The sequence below is a fragment of the Nicotiana tomentosiformis genome, chromosome 6 (genome assembly GCF_000390325.3).
Source record: "Nicotiana tomentosiformis chromosome 6, ASM39032v3, whole genome shotgun sequence".
NCBI classification, from domain to species: Eukaryota; Viridiplantae; Streptophyta; class Magnoliopsida; order Solanales; family Solanaceae; genus Nicotiana; species Nicotiana tomentosiformis.
This window is the reverse complement of record NC_090817.1, coordinates 144,282,414-144,307,465: the sequence shown is the minus strand read 5'-3', so window position 1 is coordinate 144,307,465 and position 25,052 is coordinate 144,282,414. Positions and strand designations below refer to the sequence as shown.

Genomic DNA, 25,052 nt, shown 5'->3' with positions numbered 1-25,052 from the left:
CTTTGCTTATTTTTCATTCTTTACAGTCAATATTCGATATTTCTATTTACTCTTATGATTTGTGTCAAGTTATACCACATACCCTTAGAACTACGTACAAATTCAACTATATCCATTTTCGGTTAAATAGTTTGGCGCCCACCATGGGGCTAAGGATAACAGTTGTTATTTGATACGAATCCGCAAAACATGCCATTTTACGCTTGTTTCCGGAAGTGTCTTTGATTTCGGATTAGCAACGACGAGCTATCAATTAAATGGCCTTACCTATCGACAACGAAGCTGGTCTTCAAGGTGAGAACAATAACTTGACGCCCAGGACAGAAAGGCCGCTTGTCGACGCCGTTGGAGCTCAAGTCGAAGTGCCATTAGACGTTAATTCCCATGTGGCCATTGAGGCAAACCTACATTTTGAACCTGAAAATAGCATTCATGGTGGCACTCGATCTGCAACTCGAGATACCCATAACGTCGAGGAAAACGGCGTCAGCTTGCGTATGATTTTTGAAATGTTTCAAGCTCAATAGGCAGCAATAGCTCTGTTGCAGAGTCAAACCCAAATACCGAGCAGGCCGGAGCCCAGTCCACCCCGAGAAATTGCCCACAGAACGGAACCAGCTATAGTAAGGTCAAATGAGCAAGAGTCGGGGACTAGTCCCGAAATTGCTAAGATGTTCGAAGAACTGACCAAACGAATAGAATCAGGAGAAAGGAGGATCGAGGAAACCGACAAAAAGGTTGAAATATATAAATCCAGGGTTGATCAGATCCCGGGGGCACCACCGATATTGAAGGGCTTAGATTCCAAAAAATTTGTACAAAAGCCTTTCCCCCCAAGCGCAGCTCCTAAACCGATCCCAAAGAAATTTCGCATGCCCGAGATTCCTAAATATAACGGAACTACCGACCCCAACAAACATGTCACCTCTTACACATGTGCCATTAAAGGGAATGACCTAGAGGATGATGAAATCGAATCTGTATTATTAAAGAAATTCGATGAAACCCTGTCAAAGGGAACAATGATATGGTATCATAATTTACCATCTAATTCTATCAATTATTTTGCTATGCTTGCAGATTCCTTCGTAAAAGCACACACCGGGGCCATAAAGGTCGAGACAAGAAAGTCGGACCTATTCAAGGTAAGACAAAAGGATAACGAGATGCTAAGGGACTTCGTATCTCGTTTTCAAATGGAACGAATGGATCTGCTACCAGTCACAGACGATTGGGCTATTCAGTCTTTCACTCAAGGTTTGAACGAACAAAGTTTGACGGCTTCACACTGGTTGAAGCATAACCTGATCGAGTACCTAGCTATACTTGGGCCAACGTGCATAATCGGTACCATTCAAAAATTAGAGTCGAAGACGATCCGTTGGGTTCTGAACCTACTGCTAGAAGGGACATCAATCGAGAATAAGGTCCGATCAGGGACCGATACCGACCATATAGTGGAAACCACAGGATCAATGAATCGAGACGTAACCCTGCACAAGGCAATAAAAGAAGTGATCGAGGTCAAGGGTGTCGGGGGCTGATGAACAGAAATGGGTTCGACGGGCATACCGGATCTAAGGAAGCACCACGGTTATCGGAGTATAACTTCAGCATCGATGCATCGGCCATTGTGTCGGCTGTCGGACGCATCAAAGATACTAAATGGCATCGACCCATGCAGACCGATCCTGCCCAGAGGAACCCCAATCAAATGTGCGAATATCATGGCACCCATGGTCACAGAACGGAAGATTGCAGGCAACTAAGAGAGGAGGTAGCTCGGTTATTCAATAAAGCGCACCTTCGAGAATGTTTAAGCAACAGGGCCAAAAACCATTTCAAAAATAGGGATTTCGGTAAACAAAACGAACAGGAAGAACCACAGCACATCATCCACGTGATCATCGGTGGCATCGATACCCCTCTGGGTCCGGTGCTTAAATGCACTAAGACATCGGTAATGAGAGAAAAGCGACCTCGAACTCAGGATTACGCACCCGTAGGAACCTTGTCTTTTAATGATGAAGATGCAGAAGGAGTCATGCAACCTCACAACGATGTACTGGTAATATCTGTACTTATGAATAAAACTAAAGTTAAGCGTGTGTTTATTGATCTAGGTAGCTCAGCCAGTATTATTAGATCGAAGATTGTAGAACAGCTCGGTCTACAGGACCATGTCGTACCCGCGACCCTGGTTCTAAATAGATTCAATATGGCATGTGAAACCACCAAAGGCGAGATAATTCTTCCAATAAACATGGCTGGGACCATCCAGGAAACGAAGTTCCACGTAATCGAAGGCGACATGAGGTACAACGCCATTTTTGGAAGGCCATGGATCCACAATATGAGAGTTGTACCTTCGACCCTCCACCAGGTTCTTAAATTCCCAACATCGGAGGGAGTCAAAACAATGTACAAAGAACAACCGGCCACGAGAGAAATGTTTGCCTTCGAAGAAGCAATTTTGATATCCTCACCTTCGTCAACAAAGGGGTTGGACTCAAAAGGGGAACGAGATGCCAAATAGCAATCACAGACGTCAGCTTCAACCCAACTAGAAAATCAGAAGATTGACGAAGATGATGATCAAAGGATCCTCGATCCTTCGTGGTCCCCGATGATTCCAGCGCTACCCAATCAACGATTGAAGAACTGGAGCAAGTCATACTAATCGAGCATTTGCCCGAATGAAAGGTATACCTGGGAACGGGACTAACCCCCGAACTCAGGAAAAGGCTTATTCAATTTCTCGTCGATAACATAGATTGTTTTGCTTGGTCCCATTTAGATATAACAGGGATCCCACCAGATATAACGACGCATCGGCTAAGCCTGGACCCTAGGTTCAATCCGGTGAAGCAAAAGAGAAGACCTCAGTCCGAGGTAAAGCGCGCATTTATAAAGGACGAGGTAACTAAACTTCTTAAAATAGGGTCCATTCGGGAGGTGAAATACCCCGAATGGTTAGCCAATGTAGTTGTAGTCCCTAAAAAGGGGAACAAACTTAGAATGTGCGTAGATTATAAGGATTTAAACAAGGCGCTCCCCAAAGATTCTTTTTCGCTGCCCAACATCGATCACATGATCGATACCACGGCCGGCCACGAGGTCCTTACTTTTTTCGATGCCTATTCCGGGTATAATCAAATCCAAATGAACCCGGAAGAGAGGGAAAAAACTTCATTTGTCACCAAGTATGGAACATATTGTTATAATGTTATGCCCTTCGGGCTAAAAAATACAGGAGCTACTTACCAACGCCTAGTAAATAAAATGTTTGAGGAACAAATAGGTAAATCAATGGAAGTTTATATTGATGACATGCTAGTTAAGTCCCTGCGTGCAGAGGACCATTTGGCTCATTTGTAGGAAACGTTCGAGATTTTAAGGAAATACAACATGAAACTCAACCCCGAGAAATGTGCTTTCGGGATCGGTTTGGGCAAGTTCCTTGGCTTCATGGTATCGAATCGGGGGATTGAGATAAACCCCGATAAAATCAAGTTCATTAAAGACATCGCCGTCATAGACAGTGTAAAAGCCGTGTAGAGGCTAACGGGACGGATTGCTGCCTTAGATCGATTCATTTCATGGTCATCAGTTTTAAATCACTGATTTTTCTCTCTACTCAAAAAGAAGAACGATTTTGCCTGGACCCCGGAATGCCAATAGGAATTAGAGGAATTGAAGCGATACCTATCGAGCCCACCACTACTCCAAAAGCAGACGAGAAACTTTGCTTGTACTTGGCAGTATCAAAAATCACAGTAAGTGATGTCCTAGTTCGAGAAGAGCAAGGTACGCAATTTCCCGTTTATTATGTAAGTCGAACCTTAGGGGAAGCAGAAACTAGATATCCACACTTAGAGAAATTGGCACTTGCACTGATAAGCACTTCTTGAAAGTTAAGACCATAATTTCAATATCACCCCATATGCGTACTAACCACTTACCCACTTCGTAATATTTTGCACAAGCCCGAACTATCAGGCGAATTGGCCAAATGGGCCGTTCAACTCAGTGGGTACGATATCGAATATCAACCCTGGACGACTATCAAGTCTCAAATTTTAGCGAACTTCGTGGCCGATTTCACGCCAACCCTCGTACCCGAAGTCGAAAAGGAACTTATGTTGAAATCGGGTACATCATCGAGGGTATGGACCCTTTTCACAGACGGGGCTTCAAACGTGAAGGGGTCCGGGCTAGGCATCATTTTAAAGCCGCCTACATGTAGCACTATTAGGCAATCTATCAAAGCTTCAAGGTTGACTAACAACGAGGCCGAGTATGGGGCCATGATTGCAGGTCTCGAGCTAGCTAAAAGCTTGGGAGCAGAAGATATTGAAGCCAAGTGTGACTCTTTAGTGGTAGTAAATCAAATAAACAAAACATTCGAAGTTAGAGAGGATAGAATGCAAAGGTATTTGGACAAACTACAGGTAACTTTGCACCGTTTCAAAGAATGGACTTTACATCATGTACCTCGAGAACAAAATAGTGAGGCCGATGCACTTGCAAATTTGGGATCATCGGTCGAGGAAGATGTGATCAGCTCAGGGATTGTCGTCCAACTCTCGAGATCCGCGATCGAGGAAGGTCATGCCGATATAAATTCTACAAGCTCAACTTGGGATTGGTGGAATAAGTATATTGAATACTTGGAGAACGGAAAACTCCCATCGGACCCTAAATATTTGAGGGCCTTACGAACCAAAGTTGCTCGATTCACATTGACTACAAATGGAACATTATACCGAAGGACATTCGATTGACCATTGGCAGCATGCTTAGGACCGGGAGACACCGACTATATCCTACGTGAGATTCATGAGGGTACTTGTGGAAATCATTCCGGTGCCGATTCATTAGTTCGAAAAATAATCAGAGCAGGATATTATTGGATCGATATGGACAAAGATGCAAAGGAGTTTGTTCGAAAATGTGACAAATGTCAAAGGTTTGCACCGATGATCCATCAGCCCGGAGAGCAACTTAACTCAGTCATATCCTCATGGCCATTCATGAAATGGGGAATGGATATCGTCGTCCCTCTGCCATCGGCCCTAGGTAAAGCTAAGTTCATTTTATTTATGACTGACTATTTTTCTAAATGGGTTGAAGCACAGGCGTTTGAAAAAGTAAGAGAGAAAGAGGTTATAGACTTCATATGGGATCATATCGATGTCGATTTGGGATACCCGCCGAAATAGTGTGTGACAATAGGAAACAATTTATCTACAGCAAAGTGACAAAATTCCTCGAAGACTACAAAATAAAAAGGATATTATCAACACCGCATCACCCTAGTGGGAACAGACAGGCCGAATCGACGAACAAGACTATCATTCAAAACCTAAAGAAAAGGATGAACGACGCTAAGGGAAAATGGAGAGAAATTCTACCCGAATTTCTTTGGGCATATTGAACAACATCAAAATCCAGTTCGGGGGCAACCCCATTCTCCTTAGTATATGGCTCCGAAGCCTTGATTCCAATCGAAGTCGGGGAACCCAGTGCCAGGTTTTGATATACAATAGAAGATTCAAATCACGAGGCTATGAATACTAGCCTCGAATTATTGGATGAAAAACAAGAAGCTGCTCTCGTCCAATTAGCCGCCCAAAAGCAGCGGATCGAAAGATACTATAATCGAAGAACCAATCTTCGTCATTTTAAAAACGGGGACTTAGTACTAAGGAAAGTCACCCTCAGCACCCGAAATCCAAATGAAGGATAACCGGGTCCAAACTGGGAAGGACCGCATCAGGTACTTGAAAACGTCGGTAAAGGATCCTACAAGCTCGGTATTATGAATAGCAAACAACTACCAAGCAATTGAAATGTATCGCACATAAAATGATACTACTGCTAAGGTACGACCCTCCCATGTTTGTTTATATTTCGAAACTAACCCTTGCAGGAGTTCGATCAGGAACAAGGATGGATCTTTCAACACGAAGCCTTAGGTCTGAAAGCACACGTTGCACTCTTTTTCCCTTAGACCGGTTTTATCCCAAATGGAGTTTTTGGCAAGTTTTTTAATGAGGCAACCATTGGTCGTGCTAACTTAGAACAATTCAACAGTACCCGAGGCCTCTTTACAATCGACCTCGAATACTAGGGGGGCATTACCCTCAAATACATCATGTTCGATGCAAGAAAGTTACTTCATAACAACAGGGTTCCGATAGGAAAATTTGTAAGAGCCAAATGGTCAAAACGAACCATGCTCGTGTAGATTGCTCGATCCCTGGTACAAAATATAAACACTTGTATAATGACATGAAAAGAAATTTCTTTGCCCATATCTAATTGCCTCACAACCCATCCTCTATTTTATGATCTATTACGCAAACAGGCTCAAGGGCCGACCATTCCCCCATAAATCGGGGACTACCAACCGAAAAATCAACGAGTTCGAACAACACTCACTCGACTATAAAGCCCAAGGGCTACACCGACTCGAGTTCGGGCAATCATTCCCACTCAAGGATCATCTATGAAGCTTAAGGGCTACCCTATTTTGAGTTCGAGAAAACACTCACTCGACCATTAAGCCTGCGGGATACATTACTTCGAGTTCGAATCACTCACTCGACTAAATAAAGCCTACGGGCTACCTTACTTCGAGTTCAAGCAATCACTCACTCGACTATTAAGACTACGGGCTATCCTACTTCGAGTTCGATCAATCACTCACTTGATTGTTAAGCCTACAAGCTACCTCTCTTCGAGTTCGAGCAATCACTCACTCAGCTATCAAGCCTACGGGCTATATTTCTTCGAGTTCGAGCAAAGCACTCACTCGACCTCTAAGACTACGGGCTATAATACTTCTAGTTCGAGCAATCACTTACTCGATCTCTAAGCCTACGGGCTACATTACTTCGAGTTCGAATCACTCACTCGACTAAATTAGCCTACGGGCTACATCACTTCGAGTTTGAGCAGGCACTCACTCGACCATTAAGCCTACGGACTACATTACATCGAGTTTGAATCACTCATTCAACTACTTAGCCTACGAGCTACATCACTACGAGTTTGAGCAGGCACTCACTCGACCATAAAGCCTACGGGCTACCTTACTTCGAGTTAAAGCAAAGCACTCACTCGACTATAAAGCCTACGGGCTACCTTTCTTCGAGTTTGAGCAAAGCACTCACTAGACTATAGAGCCTACGGTCTACCTTACTTCGAGTTCGAGCAAAGCACTCACTCGACTATAAAGCCTACGGGCTACCTTTTTTCTAGTTCGAGCAAAGCACTCACTCGATTATAAAGTCTACGAGCTACCTTACTTTGAAGCAAAGCACTCACTCGACTATAAATCCTACGGGCTACCTTACTTCGAATTCGAGCAATCACTCACTCGACTATTAAGCCTACGGGTTACCTACTTCGAGTTCGAGCAATCACTCACTCGATTGTTAAGCCTGCGGGCTACCTCTCTTCGATTTCGAGCAATCCCTTACTCGACTATCAAGCCTATAGGCTATATTTCTTCGAGTTCGAACAAAGCACTCACTCGACCTCTAGGCCTACGGGCTATATTACTTCGAGTTCGAGCAATCACTTACTCTATCTCTAAGCCTACGGGCTATATTACTTCGAGTTCGATCAATCACGCACTCGACTACTAAGCCTACGAGCTACCTTATTTCGAGTTTGAGCAAGCACTCACTCGGTTATAAAGGCTACAAGGTTCAAATTCGATCAAATTGCCTAAAGCCTTATGAAAACCTTCACAAGGCATGAATAAAACAAAATCTTCACAAGGCAGAGAATAAAACAGAGGCAATTCGAGAAAAGAAAAGATCTTTATATATATATATATATATATATATATATATATATATATATATATATATATATACAAGAATGTTTACAACGTCCGAACAGGACCCTACACAAAAACCAAAATGGAAACTAAGGGCTAAATTTCTTGGTTATCTCCAGGGGCATTTTCTTCTCCATCGGGCCCCTCCCCACTCTCGGACCCACTCTTGCTCCCATCATCATCATCATCATCATCATCATCATCAGAAGCCAAGGCTTTAGCATCGGCTTTGAGCTCTTTAGCCCTTTTTATCTCTTCGGTGAGATCGAAACCTCGAGCATGGATCTCCTCGAGGGTCTCCCTCCGAGATCGATATTTAGCAAGTTCAGCAACCCAATGTGCTCGAGTGTTAGTAGTCTCGGCTGAGTCTCTTGCATGTACCTGAGAAGCTTCAGCATCGGCCCGATAGACGGCCACGAATGCATCCGCATTAGCCTTTGCTTTTTCGGCGTCAGATTTTTCCTTCGCAAGTTCGGAGGCCAATCGAGCCTCAAGATCCTCTATTTTTCTTGATTGAACCAAGATTTTCTCCTTCATGCCTTGAAGTTGATTTTTGGCCGATGATAATTGGGCTCGAGTAGTTTCTTTTTCTGCGGCAAGATGGTCCATACCATCTTTCCATCCCAAGGACTCTGCCCTTATCATATCGACCTCCTCACGAAGCTTCCCAATCACCTAAAGCTTCTGCTGCAGCTGTGAGATCGAAATATTAGCCACCGTTCCATCATCGAGCCCATGAGTTTTTAAGATTATTATTACCTGCTCGGTCAGGTCGGTCTGGTCTTGATGAGCCTTGTCCAACTCGGCTCGGAGGTCTTTGATTTCTTCTTCCCTTTGCCCGAAGAGGTGTCTATGGGCGTTCCTCTCCTCTGTGACCCGTCAGAGGTTGGCCTCGTACCGACGCAGCTCAGCTCGAGATCGAGAACATACTTCTCAATGAACTGTTGTGGCATACGTAAGAAAGAAGAAAAGAAGTTAGAGAAGAATAGCAAACATAAACGTAATATCAACGAAGTGAGTTAAAGCTTACCCGATTCAGAGCTTGCTGCACTTCACAGAAAAATCCCGACACATCACTAGGGCCAGCAACATCCTTGACTCAAGTAAACAAATCACAGAAGGGGTCCTCCACTTCATAAAACAAGTTTATCTCGAGGGCCCCCAAATCATGGGCTTCCCGAATCTCCCCTTCGAAAAAGGCAGGGAGAGTGGGCGAGTCTCCGATTACTATTGCCCCAAGCGACTCGCTTGGGGCGTTATCCTCAGTTTGGAGAGCTTCAGGACCGACCCCTTCTGATATACCCACCATTTGTTGACTTCGGTGGGAAGAATCCTCGATCTCTAACGATTCGGGGACACTGCCCAAACCTTCCTCCGATATCTCCTCAGTCCGAGGTGGAGCTTTATAAATCACCATCGATTCAGCTGCCTTTGGGGCATCGATGGTTTTCTTCACTCGGGCTACCAACACGGACCCGTCATTTTCTTCTTCTTCTATGTCTTCATCCCTTAGATGCAGAACTGATTCTATGGTCAAAGGGATGGTATTCTTCCTCGGCTTACGAGCCATCCTTGTCTTCGGTTTTGGATCTTCGGAAGCAGAGGCCCTTTTTGGCTTATTATCCTTCACCGATTTTGGAACAGAGGCCGAAGCCTCTTCCTCGACGGACGGGGGGCTCAAAATCGCATATTTGCCCAGGCCTACATACAAGAAAATTGATTTAAGTATATGGAGAGCATCTCATTCAAATTACCAAAGATACGAGAAAGAGGCTTACCATGATTTTTGGCCTCCCATCGGCCCTTTGATCAATCACGCCATGAGCACTCGACATATGTAGAGGTCAAAGCTATACCCCGTACCCAGTTCTTGAGGTTAGGAACTCCACCGGGCATCCAAGAAACTGCTGCATCACAAAAGGGGGATATCAGTGAGGAAGAAATGAAGGGGCAAAACAGTAGGAGATAACAGCATGATTACACTTACGCTTCATGTTCCACTCCTCGAAAAATGGCATATTTTCAGACGGAATCAAGTCCGAAGTCTTCACTCGAACGAATCTGCCTATCCAGCCTCGATCCTTGTCCTCGTCTATGCTCGAGAACAGAACCTTGGTAGCCCGGCACTGAAGTTTTATTAACCCACCTCGAAAGAGGTGAGGGTAGTACAATCGAATGAGATGGTCGGGGTGAAAGGCATTCCCTCGATTTTGTTCACGAAGAAACGAATCAAAATAACGATCCGCCAAGAAAAAGGATGGATCTGGCCTAGGGTTATTTGGTATTGACGGCTAAAATCAATAATAACAGGGTCGAGAGGACCTAACGTGAAATGGTAAGTATACATGCTTAAAAACCCTTTCACGTGGATGGTGATATCTTCTTCAGGAGTCGGGATTACTACTTCTTTGTTCTCCCAAATTACAATCTTTTCTTATCTGTTCGAGGTACCCCTCGGTTATCGAACACATATACCTCGATACTGGCTCACATTGGCCGGGAACCGACGAGCCTTTGTCGAACTTAAAATTAGAGGTAAGAACACACGCCCCAGGAACGCACTCCTCGGGCCATGGCTCCACCGGTGTTTCGTCGGCAGCAGACTGTGAAGAAGAAACTTTTTCTTTTTGAGGAATAGTTTTTTATGTTTTCGCCATTTTGGATTTAAAGATCAAAAATAGAAGGAGGTAACAAAGATTTGGTGTTTTTGAAGAAAGATTTTGCGGTAAAAAATCACAGATTTACAGATGAACTCAGAAGAAGAACTTGAAAAATTTGGAGATTGAAGATGTAAAAGTGATAAATGGTAAAAGGAGGGGCTATTTATAGATTGAGCAATGGCAGTTCAATTTCAGTAGTGGCCGACCACCGTCTGACACATATTAAATGTCTTGGTAAACTAATCCGATGGGACAGCTATCACGTACGTCATGGTCAGGCTCGATGCAAATGTCAGTGCATATCCAATCGAGCCGTTGGGAAATCATATCGTTTCTCGCCACATCCTTCCCGAGAAATATGGGGACTATCTGTATACGGTCGAAACTGATTTCAGCCTTCATATGACTGATCGAGATGGGATCATAATGGACTGAAAAAAGTCTTCATAATATCGAGTTGGGATCCAAATATGGCACAAACGAGCTTTAAATTTCAGGTACAGGTCAAATATCGAGTTTGAAGTCATTATCGAACTCGGGTCCTAATCGAACTATGATGAGATGTGATGGAATCAAGATTAAGGGCCAGAGGCCAACCGATACCGAGCCCAAGTCATTACCGGACCCCGAGTCGGCATCGACCTCAAACCCGCATCGAGCTCTAAAACTGGAAACCGACCAATACCGACCAATGCTGAGTCCGATCAAGATCGAGCTCATAGAAAAGAGCCATTGCAGCCGCACTAAGGGAGAGAATCTCGATGGGAATTAGGAAAAAGTTGATTTATCTTAGGTTCCTCACTATGTATATTTAATTATATCTAAAGTAGGATCCCCTACTATAAAAGGGATGACTATATTTCTGTAAAAGGATCGAGTTTTGCATACATTGTAACTCAGATATCATACACTCCCATACTGAGGAATTGTCCTTTTTAGCTTTATAGATTGATCCATCTTGCTTAATTCATAAATCATCATCTTTTCAACTTTGCTTATTTTTCATTCTTTATCGTCAATATTTGATATTTCTATTTATTCTTACGATTTGTGTCAAGTTATACAACATACCCTTAGAACTACGTACAAATTCAACTCTATATGTTTTTCGGGTAAACACACTTGGAAGGATATTTGTCCAATTTTGAAAATATCACAACATGAAGTAGTCCAGAAAAACCTTGAAAACATACGATGTATCTGAGCAATCACATAATCGGGCGGATTTACTACAGACAACAAATGAATAGGGATGCTTTGCAACACATGTTTGATCAAGATTGTCCTTCCTCTTATTGAAAGTGATTTTCCTTTCACGGTTGCAGCTTATCACTCACCTTTGACTATTGAAAATAGGGTATCCAAAGTAAGTAAAAGGAAAAGCCTTTTGGCAAATACCTGTATGAATCTCCACCGTGATGACCATGTCCATAATAGCAGATTCATGCAAATAAATGATTGCATTTGTGCTACACGCGTTAAACATGATTTTGAATAGGTTCAGATGTTTGAATACCATAATGAAATATTCGTCCAACCAATATTTTTTGAATTTGAAAAAGATTCAGAAGAAATAGTTCGGATCTCTTATTTTTTATTTCTTGAACCGAGAGTTCTATGAATTGGAATCCTGATGTACATAGATATAAATGGTCCAACATGAGCAAGAATTTTCATGAACATTTGGAACAGTCTGTTTCTGAGTATAAGAGTTATTTTTAAATAGTGTCTGATCAAGTACATATTAGTTGTGGGGAATAAATCCTCCATAGAAAATAATATTTACGGTAGCAGCGAAATAATAACCTGGGGTGGCTCTAAAGGCTTGGCCAGTGAAGCCATTGCCTTAGGCCCCCAAAATTTGAAGGCCCCAAATTTACTTAATCTCTTATTATTATGACTACTATATACTATAGAATTTATATAAATAATTATTATAAGGAAAAGTGTTATAGTATATTTTTTTGTTATTTGATTGGGGTTATTTTATACCAACAAGTTTATAAATTATGATTATTTTCCCACTCATTAATTAGTATATTTGCTTCACTTTTCACTTTTAATTTTATCCTTTTCATATAGGAATTAAGATATATATCGACAACATAATGAATTTATTTTACAATCTTTTTTGAAACTGCATGAACACAAAAGCATTCGTATCTATTTTTTTTTAGTGTAACTAAACATATTATAATAGGTTATTTATAATTAATTTTAGATATTCACCAATAAATGTTACTAATTAATATATGAATTACAATTATCGTTTAAATTGATCGGAATGAGTAAATATTTTTTATACAGTAAATGCTCAAAACTTAAGTTATTACGTTATGTACGTTTATTTCTTTTTCTTGATTGTGATGATAGCAAAATCAAAAAATTTTATTTTGAGTTCTAGACCTCAACATTTGATAATCCACTACTTTATTCTTTGTGCTCTTCCCCCTCCCCCTCTCCTCCCCCCTGCTTTTCTTTTTTGAAATTCGCTATTGTTTATCTTAAATGATTAATTTGTTGTTTAGAAAGCAAATTTTGTTGCTAGTGTTAAAATTTAATAAATTAAATTTTGTGGGTCTCTCAATATGATTTCGCCTTAGGCCATAAGATGTGTTGAGCCGTCCCTGATAATAACATAGTAGTGAAATACAATAATTAACAAGAATAAAAAGAACAACAAAGATACAAAAATTTAATGTGAAAAACCCTTTTGAATAAGGAAAAAAACTATCGAACCGAGAGGAGCAAAATAATCTACTATAATGAGGAATTTTACGCTCTATAATCCCAAATAAAATACTCTAGGGACCACTGATCACTCAACTGAATGAAGCTCAACCAATCAGAAGGCTTGTCTCGTTGCAACTTGTTAGTACAACTTGAAAAATTGATATCAAAACCAAGTCTGACCAAAACTTGTTTTGGTTATCTGACATCCTTTTTATTTTTTTCTGTTCTTTTAATCAGTATGGACCCCATCATTCATCAATACATAAAATTTCGTGAAGATGAGGAATTCGGCACACATTCATGTGCAAACTATAAGTGTCTTATCGACCTAACTAAAAAGAACTAGCTGCCAGATTAAAACACTCCTATTGACTATGGATTCTACAAGTTTTCTGGAAATTTCTATTAAATTTCAAAGCTTGTAAGTATTGTTTGCTTATCTTTAACAACTATACTAAGTAGGACGTGAAACTAACCAAAAAAGGAAATAAAATAAAACAAATGGGAGCTATTAGGGAATTAAAGATGTTAGAGATAAAAATAGTAAATACTCTAATTCTTTATTGAAAACAATTATATATATACCGCAAAATCTTTCTTGAACAATATAATCGTGCAGCAAAGAAATTACTCAATGGCGAAGATTGGAGGATTTGCCAAGAGATGGTCTCTTACTGGTTTGACTGCTCTTGTCACTGGTGGCACTTCTGGAATTGGGTGAGTTATATTATAAATTTTCTTCTATTGTAGTGTTTGGTATTGATGGAATCTTTTTCAAGCAAATATTTTTTTTATAAAGTCATTTTTTGATGTTTAATTGCGAGATTTTTCAAAAATGACAAACGACTTACCTTACTTACGCAGAGATACTTTTAACTTCTTATTAGTTGTTCCAATTAACACTAATTAGACAATATCATTAACAAAGGAAATGCCTGAATGTCCCAATTGGGAGGTGTAAGAGATTAACAATTGTGAGTATGAGGAGAGGTAGAGCTAGACCGAAAAAGTATTGGGAAGAGTTGATTATGCAGAACATAACATATCTTCAGCTTACCAATAATGGTAAGCAGTCAAGAATTAAGGTAGAAAGTTAGTAAGAAGTTGAAAGTCTTTCCTTTCGTACCAATAATGGTAGTATTATTCTGTATTTCCATATCTTGTTGTTTATAATTCGGTTTTACTATTATCTTATTGTTGCTACTACTTCTCTTTTAGGAATTTTACACTACTGCATGTCTTCCTCTATACTATTATGATTATACATGTTACCTTTGAGCCGATAATCTATTGAAAACAACATCTCTACCTGCTTAAAGGTAGGGATAAAGCTGTGTACTCACTACCTTCTCCTAACCCCACTTGTTGGATTTGTTATTATTGTTGTACATAGATGTACTTTTAAAAAAGAAATTACTCACCAATCAAACACCGGAAAATATGGCGATTGTGTTATTCTTTAGGCATGCAGTTGTAGAGGAGCTTGCGCAACTAAGTGCAACCGTTTACACATGTTCGAAGACAGAGTCAGAGCTAAATGAACCAATGCAAGACTGGGCAGACAAAGGCTTTCAAGTAAGAGGTTCCGTATGTGATGTAACTTGTAGAGACCAAAGAGTTGAACTCATGGAAAAGGTTTCCTCTGCATTCCATGGAAAACTCAACATTCTTGTGAGAACTATATCCTAAGTATTAATTATATTGTTGGTTAAAGTATTGTAACTATTTAATTTTTAACCAAGTTTATCTTCTTGCTGTATATTAATAATGTTGGAACAAACATTCACAAGGCCACCCTAGAATATACTGCCGAAGATTATGACCACATATTTGCTACAAATTATGAATCTTCATTCCATCTCTGTTAAATTGCTCATCCTCTTTTGAAAGCATCTAGAGCTAGAATTATTGTTTTCAATTCCTCTATTTCTTGTCTTGTGCATGTGTCCGGTACTTCTATTTACGGACCAGCAAAAGGTGATATCCACTCATTTCTATCCTTTAAAACACTGAACAAATCAATGCCGTACTAAAGAATAACTTTATTTCTTCTTATTAACTGATTGCAGTGGCAATGAATCAGCTTACGCAACATTTGGCTTGTGAATGGGCTAAAGATGGTGTTCGGGTTAATGGTATTGTGCCCTGGTTCATAAATACGCCACTCGTGGAACATGTAATATTCTCTCATCTTGCTTCAACGCTCCTGCATTTTACTATGGATTTAACTTATATACATTGATCACTGTATAATTTTTTTATACATTTTCCATGTATTTTAGCCAATCGTGATAGGTTATTAACTTCCTTTTTACTTTGTTAAATTAAGAGAATATTTTGATAACCTTAAAATTAAAACTGGTCGAACCAGCTTTTAAGATTACTATAGACAGTTTCGTGTTTTTATAAGGCCATCATGAACTGATGGTGCAAAAACTTGTATTGTCTCCGTAAGAAGTTTTAAACTTATATCTGTTACCAGTGTAATGAAACTTTTACACCATCTCTCCAATTTAACACGTTATAGAAGGGGAGTCTTGGAGCGACGTTAAAGTTGTGTCTGTATGACCCATAGGTCGCAAGTTCGAGCAGTGAAATCAGCCATTGATGCTTGCATCAGGGTAGGCTGCCTACATCACACCCCCTTAGGGTGCGGACTTCCCCGAACCCTACGTGAACGCATGATGCTTTTGCATCGGGCTGCCTTTTATTTATAGAAGATTATTTGACTTATTTTGAAGGTTAATAATTCAAAAAGGTATTCGTGTAATTACTTTTCAAATGACCTAATAGTATTATTTTAAATAATAAAATGCATGATAACCTGATTTTGAATCAATGATGAATTTGATGGCTTTATTAAAAGTTGGTCAAGGATAAAACATTTTTAGACGGATTAATATCAAGAACTCCTCTTAAGAGACCAAGAGAAGTTGAAGAAGTTTCATCTCTGGTGGCTTATCTTTGTCTTCCTGCTGCTTCCAACATTACTGTACAGGTTATAGTTGTTGACGGAGCTTTCACGGTCAGTGGGTTTCAATTCCAACGGCCGGAATTTTAATTAGTTCTTGTCTGAAAAACTAATGGTGGTAGAGTTTCTACCTTAGTACCTTTGTAATAATGTTGTATTTGCTCATGTTTTGTGTTTAATTTCTCAAGTGTGTTAATTCCAGTTAAAAGCATTATAAATAAAAGTTGTGATCATGTCAATCTGTTAAATATTTCCTCTGCTTCATTTTGTGCGACAGTGTTTATTAGGCAAGAATCTTCTTCCAACCTCTGGGTGGTCCATCAAATCCTCTAGCTTAGGGTAGTTAAAATAAAGACAGGATTCTCTCCTCTTTTATTTTCCTTTTTTATGAGAGAGGTGTCGTCCTTCTAGTTCCTGATGAATTGAGTCCGCCATATATTTCATGCTAATCACGAAAAGCAAGCTCTATGTGTCTGATTGTGTCACAAACAGGCACCACGAGTTCTTTACTTTTTGAAGGGGTGGAGGGCTTTTGTGCATTATAGCACAGGCTGTGACTACCGTTTTACCTTGATTGATGTTGTCTATCAACCGCTTGTTCTATAAAAAATATCACGCCCCGAACCTCGGCCTAGACGTAACATGACACCCGGTGCTTGACTACTGTGACCAAGCGAATCAACTGGCTGACTGGATCAACATGTGATATCATAACATATTGAAAGCGGAAGATAAATTAACACATGTTGATACACTGAAAGTATGAATGGTATAAATCTAAGTGCGAAAAAACTAATATAGGTCTGAAACATATATGTGGTCAATATTACTTAACATGAAAAGCAAGCGACTCTGTCTAACTGTTACTCTAGTCTATGAAGCCTCTAATAAAGTACTGAAAACACTGACTATCTGTAAATACATAAAGACTGTAAAGTAATGGTAATTCCCCGAAAGAACGCGGGCTCACCAAATAGCTAGTACGAGGGTCCTATCGCTCTGAATCGTCAACCAGTAAATTATTACCTGCATCATGAGATGCAGGCCCCGAGAAAAAGGGATGTCAGTACATTTGAATTGCACCGATATGTAAAACAACTGAAAGAAATAATTATAAATGCTGAAACTGAAACTGAGCTGATAACTGATAACTGAAATAATAACTACGAAAATTAAAACTGAAATGATAACTGATAACTGAGAACTGAAATGATAACTAATAACTGAACAAAGGAAGAAGTATATGAATACTCCCTCTTCTGAATGATGAACAACATGTTTAACTGAATAAATAAACTGCGGCCTCAGACCCAATATATATGTGCACAAACTGTGGCCTCCGGCCCAAGTATACGTATACATAACTACGACATCATGCCCAAAGATGCATAAAGTATAAACTGCGGCCTCAAGCCCAAAGATGCATAAAGGATTAACTGTGGGCTCAGGCCCAAACATGCATAAAGCATTAACTGCGGCCTCAGGCCCAATATAGGTGTTAAACATTCAGGGATGTAAAATCAGGAACTGAGAATCATACTGTAATACATGATACTGAATCATACTGAATTACATGATACTGGAATACTGAATAGAACTAGACTGAGACAGGTATTCATTAACCGATTATGAGAACTGAAGCTTCAACTGTTTATGACATGCTGAGTAATCTAGATTGAGACTCTAGGGCATCAAACACAAGTCTATATCGATTACGCATTGAGCTCATAACGTTCGGAATTGAAGTCGTAACGAGTTACTAAGCTAGAGAATAGAAGTTCTACAACTATTCAAGGAACTAGGCTTAACTATATTTCTGAGGCAATTAGTAACGTTGTAAAAAAAACATAGTGTAGGAAGAATCATTAACATTCCCAAATATAAAGAGTTAGCTTCACATACCTTAACTTCATTCTCTTGAGCATAATACAACATTCACCAACCCTTTCAACTTTAATCTACATCAATACAAGTCAAAGGGATTCCATATTAGCAATAATACTCATGTTTTGGTCACTTAGATATTTCATCAAACACGTTATGGGCGTAAATCCTCATAACGCTCATTAATGATGTTTATACCCAACAACACATTCTCTTCCTCCAAGATAAATTCTAAAATCTCAAAATACTTATAATCAATATCATTCTTCATCACCCATAAGATAAACAATACCCTTAACCAATAATCAACAATCAACAACCCAAATCCATAACCGTTCATGTTTTTCTATCAAATCCATCAACTCATATCTCATGAACTAGAGTCTATAATCATTAATCCAATACTATAATCAAGTAGAGGGTGAAGATATTACCTTTATGACGTTCAATCCTCTTGAATTCGAGTTGTAGGGTTTCGCCTCTCGAACCTGATGTCACAATCAAATATCTAATGATTTGAAGGGTTTACCCATGTTACTAAGGTGTTGGAGAATTGAAATAAACTTAGGATCACCATTAAAACTTACCTTGGATGGTGGAGGGACCATTGATAAGTTAGGTTCTTGAGAGCTTCCCTTTCTAGAGCAAGTTTTTGTATTTTGGGGTGTGAGGGATGAAGTAGGGCTTTTAAAATGACCCCCCGGGTGAGCTCCCGAGAACATGAAGACCCAACCGCATACCTGGACGTGCAGTAGAGCAGTATCACTGCCACAAGTACGTGGCCGCGCACGGGACCATCTGGGCGTGCATACTGCGTATTATCCAGTAAAATGCACATAATGTTTTGCTCAAAAATTCTTTCGGGCTCCACAATATATCGTTGGAAATCTATTTCAAAGGGATACAACTTTCATGTTTTAAGTTTTTCAAAATGCTCAACAGATTTTCACGAAATTCTAATATAAGGCAAACCTTCCATAAACTTAGTCGATTTTATCGAATCTTAAGCACCTTACTCTCCGTCTTGATTTCAAAACAACTATTTCCACCCATAGTCATCCCGATGGGACTTCACATGTCTAAAATATCACATTAATACTCATTTAACATGTCCATACCTAGTGTGAATTTTCATAGTGTTACATTATCTCCCCCTTGGGATCATTCGTCCTCGAATGATTGTCCTGACTGTAACTTCGGCTAACTCTGGACCTTAAACCAGTCTAGTGGAAACATGAACTTTCATGATCACTTGCATACTAAACTGAATGAATACATGATTACAAAACTGCTAAGATACTGAACTGAATGACTACTGCATTAACTGAATATTGAAGGACGTGGAGATTATAATATAAGGTTTGAATGAAAAGGTTAGTTACCTTCAACATTTCTCCAAAACACCCGCCAGCTATCATAGCATCACTCAAGCCTCATAGAGCATCATAATGTGCACAACATGAAACATATACATGAATACTGGTCTGTCATGGATACGTGAATACTGAACTAACATGTATATATGAATACTGAACTGGCACGAATATTTGAGTATTGAACTGAAATCAATATCTAAGTACTAAGTTGGCATGAATATCTGCATACTGGACTGACATGAGTATCTGAGTACTAAATTTACATGAGTAGCTGAATACTGGAAACTTGAATGTTATAACATGACACGTGAAATATTGGGTGTACAACCGCCAATTCTGGTGGCAACTCTAACTCATAAGCTACTTGACCGATCCTTAGTAGGATCCTATACGGCTCGATATATCTGGGACTAAGCTTTCGTTTCTTCCCAAATGTTATAACACCTTCATAGGCAAAACTTTCATAAACACCCAATTATCAACTTGAAACTCTATGTCTCTATGCCGCACGTCCGAATATGATTTTTAGCGGCTCTGAGTCGTCTTCAAATGCTCTTGAATCAACTTGACTTTCTCTATAGTCTGATAGACCAAATTTGGTCCCAACAACTCTGCTTCACCAAGTTTGAACCAACCAATTGGCGATCTACACCTTCGCCTATACAGAGTCTCGCACGGTGCCATCTTGATACTAGAATGGTAGGTTTTATTATTAGAAAACTCAATGAGAGGTATGTGATCATCCCAATTACCTTTAAAATCAAGGATATATCCTCAAGTGTCTAAATAATGCGCTCTGCCTGGACATCTTTCTGAGGATGGAAAACTTGTGCCTAATCCTTTCTGAAAGGACTTTTGAAAGTTTTTCTTAAACTGAGCACCACGGTCTAAAATGATGGACAACGGAGTCCCGCGCAATCAGACAATTTCTTGAATGTACAACTTGGCATAATCTTCTACTGAATCTGTGGTCTTTACTAGCAAGAAATATCTCTCAGATAGGGAAGGAGAGGCAAGGTCTGTAAAACATCGGCAGCTACCGTGGAATCTCCAGAAGATCAACTGCGCAAAGAAATCAACACCCACTGTATCCGGGAATACCTGGATCTGCACACGAAGTGCAGAGTGAAGTATGAGTACAACTAATTCAGTAAGTAATAATACTAAATAAAGAACTAAAAGTAGTGACGAGCTTCACAACTAAGTCCAATTACAATAATTTCCAACGTAAGAAGGTAGGCATGCTTTCAAGATCAACATTTAAGACACAGACAGTAATTTCATATCAAGTTCAACTGAAACAGAAGATAATATCTCTCAGAAATTTCCAAAACAGTAATATATGATAACTGAAGTGTAACAATAATGAAATCAATGCATCTTCTTAGAGCAACAGTCACTCAGTCCTCCCATTCACTCCAACCTCACAATCCCTCTTTCCTTACAGTCACTCATTCCTCTCAATCACTCAGCACTCAGCACTCGACACTCGACACTCGACACTCGACACTCGACACTCGCACTCAGTAGGTACATGCAATCACTAAGGGTGTGTACAGACTCCGGAAGAGCTCCTTCAGCCCAAGCGCTATAACAAGCTAATCATGGCATAAATCAATGAAACATGTTGCGGCGTGTAGCCCGATCCCATAAATATCCTCACAATCAAGCCCTCGGCCTCACTCAGTCATCAACCTCTTCAGTCCCTCGGGCTCTCAGAAATCATGATAAGCAGCCCAAACAGCAATGATATGATGCATCAATAATGAACAATAGAGACTGAGATGTAATACGCAAGTAAAATCGTGACTGAGTGAAAAATAGCAATTTAGCATATAATTGAACATGTACACGACCTCTGTGGGTCCCCACAATATCAACACATGGTTTAAACATGATTTATAGTTCGATTTCTCTAATACATGGAAAAATGAGCTGATAACAACAGATTATTCAACTACACGGTTTCATGAAATCTTTCAAGTCACAATTCTTACGATGCACGCCCACACGCCCGTCACCTAGCATGTGCGTCACCTCAAAACCAATCACATATCATAAAATTCGGGGTTTCATACCCTCAGGATCAAATTTAGAACTATTACTTATCTCAAACCGTGTAATTCTTTATTCTGTTATGCCTTTGCCTTGCGAATCGGCCTCTGAACTCCTCGAATCTAGTCACAATTAATTTGGTTCAGTCTATACAATTTATAGGAATTAATTCTATATGAAAATACTAATTTTCCAACAAAATCCGAAATTTAACTCAAAAATCGCCCGGGGCCCACATCTGACAAAAGTTACAAAATATGAATGCACATTCAACATGAGTCCAACCATACCAATTTTACCAAATTTCGACGTCAACTCGACCCTCAAGTCTTCAATCTAAACTTAAGGGTTTTCACAATCTTCCCAATTTAAAACACCAATTAAATGCTAAAAATAGCAATGATTCGGGTAATTTGACCAAAATTGAGTTAAAAACACCTACCCTATTGTTTCCCGAACATCGCCTCTTCCAGAGCCACAAATTGTTAAAAATAGAAAATGGGACGGAATCACATTTTCAGAATATAAACATTCTGTCCAGGTATTCCTTCTTCGCAAACGCGGCAAGTCCCTCGTGTTCGCGAAGCAATACTAGCTCTAGCCCAAAAACGGACCTTCGCGAATGAGAGTCACAGCTCGCGAACACGATGCTTTACCAGGCTAACCTTCACGAATACGGTTTCCCCCTCGCGAACGCGAAGGAAAAAATTTTCACCAGCCCATTTTCTCATTCGCAAACGCGATGCCCCGATCGCAAATGCATAGTCTCACCTTCTTACCTTACACGAACGTGAGGCCCCAGTCACGAACGCGTAGCACAAAATCAGCAAACAACAAATCCTTCTTCGTGAATGTGTGAACACCTTCGCGTTCGCGAAGAACAAAACTAGTGTAATGACCCGACCAGTCGTTTCGAGAGTTATAACCCCGTTTCCCCCATTTCTGCTTCCTTATGTGTTATTCAACTGTATTATGTTATAACGGGTTAGTTGGTTCGGGTCCGGAGTAGGTTCAGAGTGGAATCAGACACTTATATTGGAGATCCGTCCCATGTTTTGGGATTCAGCACGGTTCAATTGGAGGGTGATATGACTTATGATGTGGAGCCGTTGGCCATTTTGGATCGGCAGATTCGGAAGTTGAGGTCAAAGGATATAGCTTTGATGAAGGTGCATTGGAGAGGTCAGCCTATGGGGGAGGCCACCTGGGAGACCGAGCGGGAGATGTGAAGCAGATATCCATGCCTATTCGAAACTTTAGGTATGTTTCTAGACCCGTTCGAGGACGAATGGTTGTTTAAGAGGGGGGATGTAACGACCCGGCCGGTCGTTTCGGGAGTTATAGCCCCGTTTCTCCCATTTTTGCTTCCTTATGTGTTATTCAGCTGTATTATGTTATATCGGGTTAGTTGGTTTGGGTCCGGAGTGGGTTCGGAGTGGAATGAGATACTTAATCTCCTATTTAGAAGTTAAAGTTGGAAAAGTCAACCGGATATTAATCTATGTGTAAACGATCTCGGATTTAAATTTTTATGGTTTCTTTAGCTCCGTTAGGTAATTTTGGACTTAGGAGTGCGTCCGGAATGTGATTTGGAGGTACGTAGTGGAATTTGGCTTGAATTGGCAAAATTGAAAATTTGGCAATTTTCGGTCGGCAGTAAAAAATTTGATATCGGGGTGGGAATAGAATTTTGAAAGATGGAGTAGGTTCGTGGTATCATTTGTGACGTGTGTACAAAATATGAGGTCATTCGGACGTGGTTTGGTTTGTTTCGGCATCGGTTGTCGAATTTGGAAGTTTAGAAGTTCTTAGGCTTGAATCCGAGGGTAATTTGGTGTTTTGATGTTGTTTTGAGTGATTCGAAGGTTCGACTAAGTTTGTATGTTGATATATGACTTGTTAGTATTTTTGGTTGAGGTCCCGAGGGCCTCGGGGTGATTCTGGGTAGTTAACAGATTGATTGAAGTTGGTAAATGCAGCTGAAGCTGCTGCTACTAATATTTTCGCACCTGCGGAGGGGAGAGCCGCAGGTGCGAGGTCGCGGATGCGTGTGGGAGTTCGCAGTTGTGGACAGTGCTAGGGCTAGGTAGGATGCGCAGGTGCGAGAACTCTATCGCATATGCGAGCCCGCAGGTGCGAGGACTGGGGCGCAGATACGGAGAGGAGGATTTTGGGCAGACTTCGCAGAAGCGGAAGGAAATGAGCAAGTGCGCTTCCGCCGGCGCGAGAATTGGGCCGCAGATGCGGAACCTGGGCTCTTAAGTGAGTTCCATACCTGAGTTGGAAATTTCGCAGGTGCGGCATCGCAGAAGCGGTTGAAGGGGACGCAGGTGCGATCGTGTTGGGCAGAAAAGCCCCAACTCGTGGTTTAGTCTTCATTTTTCAATTTTTGCATCTGCGAAACTCGGGAGAGGCAATATTTTGAAGGTTTTCAAGGAACAACGTTGGGGTAAGTATTTCTAACCTATAATGGTATTAATTTGGAGTGGCAATAATTAGTAGGATTTTGGAGTGAAAATGAGTGACTATGGCTTAGGATTTTGGAGAGAGTAATTTGGGGATTTGAGGGACCAAATGATGTCAGATTTTGATAAATTTCATATGTATGGACTCGTGAGTGAATGGGCTTTCTAGTTTTGTAAATTTTGTCAAATTTTGAGACGTGGGCCCGGGGGCCGGGTATGAGTGAATTTCGGATTTTTGCTCGGACCGTATTTTATCTCAAAATGACAACCTTCGACGAAACTCATTTTCTTCGATTCGTTTACCCTCTCACCTTCACGAATTTACTTATCACTTGTTTGAAATAGCATAATACTTGTAACTTCAAAATAATCTCATTTCCGAGCTTTCATCAATTTACTTATGGCGTACTTTCACGTACGAAAACATGGGATGTAACACTGGCCCTCAGCCATAACTAAGTATAGGTTATATTCGACCTCGTTCGAATTAAGTGTAGGTGATAATTTTGCATTGAACTATCTTCAATTTGTCTCCTCTTTCTATTTAAAGCAAGGAGGCAGTGCACAAGTGAGATTCCAACCCATAACTGGTCATCAGCTGGCTGCCGCATCAGATAAGGTGGTTTCAATCTTTGACGTCAAAAATGACAGGCAACTACAGTCTTTCCAGGTTCATCGTTACCTTCCCACTTTGGGTGGATTAAATTGACTGTTACTCGATCAATTTATGTTTCTGGCACTTTTGTATTTTCTGGATCTTCCAGTCATCCCAAAGTAAATGTGTTTATAGGGACATTCTGGAGTGGTGAACTACCTTTGTTGGGATATCAATGGTGATCTACTGGCATCAGTAAGTGAGGAGTCCGTTAACGTTTGGTCATTGACCACCGGTGATTGCATCCATGAGCTAAGTACCAATGAGAATCAGTTCCACTCTTGTGTCTTTCATCCTAGCTATTGAGCTCTATTGGTAATTGGAGGAATGAGGGTAATTATTTCTTTCTTTTGCCAGTTCTACTTCTATCATTTCTGTAAAATGTAGATTTAGTTAGCTCA

At 40.4% G+C, this 25,052-nt stretch overlaps 1 protein-coding gene across 1 annotated transcript; it reads left to right on the top strand.

Annotated features, from left to right (window-relative positions):
• Positions 1-12,721: 12,721 nt before the first annotated feature.
• LOC104094669 (tropinone reductase homolog At5g06060) lies at positions 12,722-16,464 on the top strand. The gene is given in 6 exon segments (XM_070177986.1): positions 12,722-13,666; positions 13,865-13,962; positions 14,709-14,916; positions 14,988-15,222; positions 15,315-15,421; positions 16,112-16,464. Coding segments are annotated over 5 exon segments (828 nt in total). The 5' UTR covers positions 12,722-13,666; positions 13,865-13,879; the 3' UTR covers positions 16,307-16,464.
• The last annotated feature ends 8,588 nt before the right edge of the window (positions 16,465-25,052 follow it).